The 3,909-nt window shown below is 51.3% G+C and overlaps 1 protein-coding gene across 1 annotated transcript; it reads left to right on the top strand.

The window, feature by feature from the left end:
* Positions 1–1,466: 1,466 nt before the first annotated feature.
* LOC124680624 (L-type lectin-domain containing receptor kinase SIT2-like) lies at positions 1,467–3,503 on the top strand. The gene has a single exon (XM_047215693.1). It carries the CDS (start codon positions 1,467–1,469, stop codon positions 3,501–3,503), a length of 2,037 nt encoding a protein of 678 aa, XP_047071649.1.
* Positions 3,504–3,909: the final 406 nt, after the last annotated feature.

Here is a 3,909-nt window from a genome sequence, read left to right as displayed (position 1 = left end):
CGTATGTTGAAGATGCTCTAAAATTACAGCTGATACACTATGCATTGCATTTATAATAGTGTAAGAGTGGTCGTGGACAAACCACTGCCTTCATTTGCCTTACATTTAGCATTGGCCTATGTGTTGCATGACCTCTCTAATTGCTGATTAATGTTATTGTTTCTATTTCTTCGCGCTTGTTGTTAGGTGCAAATATGAATCTCTAGGAAGATCCACCAGTTTGATGGTGGGGCAGCGAATCTACACTCTTGTTCAAATACGTGTAAAGCATTAGTTTTGAAAATAGCGAGGAGACATTATCTTCTCTATCCCCATCTGTTTTATGAACACTTCGTATGCAGAACATTTGTGTTTTTCTACAGAAACTAGATCTTGGCCATTTTGGATAAGTCGAAACATTGAAACGGTGGTTTTAGCCAAGACAATACTCTAGTAAATAGTTTTATTAGTTTAGCTACATGATCTCAAAGAGCATACATGTTCATTGTGGTGGCTCACAATCTTGTTCAACAAATTAAAATGAGAGTGCAACTCCGAGTAAAAGCAATAAGAACAATTGTCAATCAAAAAGTATTTGTTGACTCAAAATTTTAGCTTACTAAGCTGTAGTGATAAACATTCAAAAAAAAAAGCTCAGCATGTGAGATAGATTATGAGAATATAGTTCAGTTGACTCCACACAACAATATTATCCATCTGTTACATCCACAATTTGAGGACGACTACCTGAGATGCTTCTGATTAGCAGCCCAACTTGCAAGAGGCTGCATGCATGCTGACCACTCAATACTCAGTAATGTCGTTGCCTTCAGATAAGTCCCACATAGCTAGCAGGTCAATCTTGCCTTCTCTGCGGACGACTGATTCTTTTCTGGAATTCCAGCTTGACAGCAAAATCACTATGTCAACGAAATCATTTCAAATATTCTCTTCCTATAATCACCTGCAGAGTTTTGTGCATTCGAGATCGAAAAATCCCAATTAGTAAGTTGGCCCATAATTATTATATTTCACCCTAAAAATGATACTACCAGTATGCAGTAGAAATTTATGTTAGTTTTTGACTCAGTATGCACCACGCGTTGAGTTTGGGATTATTATTTTTATGAAGGAAAAGAGTTTGGGATTCTTTGATTTGAATGTCAATGTTCATGTAGCGTTTGACCGAGGGAATAGAGTACCCTTAAATAAAGGGAGGCGGTTGGGCAGGAATACCCCTACTTGAACATACATATATGATAGCTCGCTTCTGAACACAGCCAGTCAGCCAGGTTCACAGTTCAGACGAGACTTGAACATCTGCTAGCTAGCTTAGCCGCCTTAATTAGTTCATGTAGTGTGCAAGTGCACGCAAACACTTAATACACGAATAACCATCGTTCAGTTCTACGGTTGTGCCTGCTGAGATCCACTCATCCATTTTCTCTTCGAAACAGTAAGGTTCAGTTCATGCATGATCCTTGGTCATGGCTGGCATCAAACGTCGTCTCATGATTCCCTTGTCGACGACACTACTGATCTTCGTCGCTCTTGTTCGTGAGTCCGTCGCTGCCGGGGATGGCCAGGGCTTCATCTATTCCGGCTTCGCCGGCACAGACATCATGGTGGCCGGGCTGGCCGCCGTGGAGCCAAACGGGCTCCTCCAGCTGACCAACGGCACGGTCCAGCTCAAAGGCCAGGCGTTCCATCCGTCCCGGCTGCGGTTCCGCGACTCCGACGCAGTGAACGGCACGACGGTGCGGTCATTCTCAGCGTCCTTCGTGTTCGCCATCCGCTCCATCGCGCCGGGCGTGAGCGCGCACGGTCTCACCTTCTTCGTCTCCCCGACCAACAACCTCACGGCCGCCTTCTCCAACCAGTTCCTCGGCCTCTTCAGCAAGAGGAACAACGGCAACGCGAGCAACCACATCTTCGCCGTCGAGTTCGACACCGTCCAGAGCAACGACATGCTGGACATGAACGACAACCACGTCGGCATCGACATTAACGGCCTCACCTCCGTGAAGGCCTCAAGTGCCGGTTACTACGACGACGCCAACGGCACCTTCTACAACCTGACACTAGCCTCCTTCGACGCGATGCAAGCGTGGGTGGAGTACGATGGGATCAGTAAGGAGATCGCCGTGACCTTGGCTCCTCTGGGCATGGCCAGGCCCAGGAGGCCATTGCTCAAAACCACCTACGACCTCTCGCCTGTTCTCGAGGATCAATCCTACGTCGGCTTCTCGTCGTCGACCGGCATCCTCGAGTCGCGTCACTACGTGCTCGGGTGGAGCTTCGGCATGGGCCGTCCAGCTCCGGCCATCGACGCCACCACGCTGCCCAAGTTGCCCCGGTTGGGCCCAGAGCCTCAATCCAAGCTCCTGGTCACCGTCTTGCCCATTGCCACCGGAACATTGGTCTTGGCTATCGTCTGTCTAGCAATCGTTTTGCGGCGGAGGCAGCTGCGATACGCGGAGCTACGCGAAGACTGGGAGGTTGAGTTTGGGCCGCAGCGGTTCTCCTACAAGGATCTTTTCAAGGCGACGGAGGGCTTCAAGGAGAAGCACCTGCTCGGAATCGGGGGCTTCGGGAGGGTGTACAAGGGGGTGCTCCGGAAGTCCAAGGCGGTGGTCGCCGTGAAGAAGGTGTCGCACGAGTCGAGGCAGGGCATAAGGGAGTTCATCGCCGAGGTGGTTAGCATGGGCCGGCTCCGGCACAAGAACGTCGTGCAGCTGCTCGGGTACTGCCGGCGCAAAGGGGAGCTCCTGCTCGTCTACGACCACATGCCCAACGGCAGCCTCGATAAGTACCTGCACGGTCCACCGGGCAATAATCTGACCTTGGACTGGTCTCAGAGATTTCACATCATCAAGGGCGTCGCCGCTGGGCTGCTGTACCTCCACGAGGACTGGGAGCAGGTGGTGATCCACCGGGACATCAAGGCCAGCAACGTGCTCCTCGACGGCGAGATGAACGGCCGGCTGGGCGACTTCGGCCTCGCCAGGCTCTACGACCACGGCACTGATCCGCAGACCACGCACGTGGTGGGCACCATGGGGTACATCGCGCCCGAGCTGGCGCGCATGGGCAAGGCCTCCACCCTCACCGACGTCTTCGCCTTCGGGGTGTTCCTCCTCGAGGTCACCTGCGGGCGGAGGCCCATAGAGCAGAAGGAGTTCCAGGAGTGCCCGGTCTTGTTGGCCGACCTGGTCCTCCAGCAATGGCGTGATGGATCGCTCGCCGATCTGGTCGATGAGAGGCTCCAGAACAACTATAATTTCGACGAAGCGTGCCTAGCGTTGAAGCTCGGGCTGCTGTGCTCGCACCAGCTGCCATGCACAAGGCCGTGCATGCGGCAGGTCGTGCAGTATCTCGATGGCAACGCGCCGTTTCCGAACCAGATGCTGGAGGAGGTAACGTCAAATTACAGAGGGCCGGAGCCGTGCGTCGCGTCTTCCCCGCCGCCGTCAACGAGTTTCGGCACGATATCTATTGACCTCATGATCTCAGGAGGAAGATGACGACGGACCTAGCTACCAGGCCGAGGTCTGTCCATACAAGACCGGCACGTGCATGTATGGATCGATCAAATCCTCCTGATTAATCTACTTCTCACTAATTATAGGAGAATTCACTGAAGACACGCCCGTGCACATGTATGTATCTAAAATTCTACACTACGTGATGCTCGATTCGAATTTAGCACTACATGAAAAAATGGCTTTGCCGTGCGTGAGGGATCCCAGAACACGGCAAAGCCAATATATCACGGCCACGACACCAAAATTATAGGCCGAACATTTTTTTCGATTACACTCACAAAGAAATGAACATGGGAAAGAGGCAAGAAAATACACGGCAAAGAAATATACACGAGGATATAGCCATTACGACGGCAGCCGTTACAATGACAGGACTTTGTTGTGT

This window comes from Lolium rigidum, unplaced genomic scaffold (genome assembly GCF_022539505.1).
Source record: "Lolium rigidum isolate FL_2022 unplaced genomic scaffold, APGP_CSIRO_Lrig_0.1 contig_23207_1, whole genome shotgun sequence".
NCBI classification, from domain to species: domain Eukaryota; kingdom Viridiplantae; phylum Streptophyta; class Magnoliopsida; order Poales; family Poaceae; genus Lolium; species Lolium rigidum.
The sequence above is the reverse complement of the archived record's forward strand: the minus strand, read 5'-3'. Positions and strand labels throughout refer to the sequence as shown.

Coding starts and splice junctions, on each gene's coding strand:
- LOC124680624 (XM_047215693.1), top strand. CDS start 1,467: ATGGCTGGCATCAAACGTCGTCTCATGATTCCCTTGTCGACGACACTA.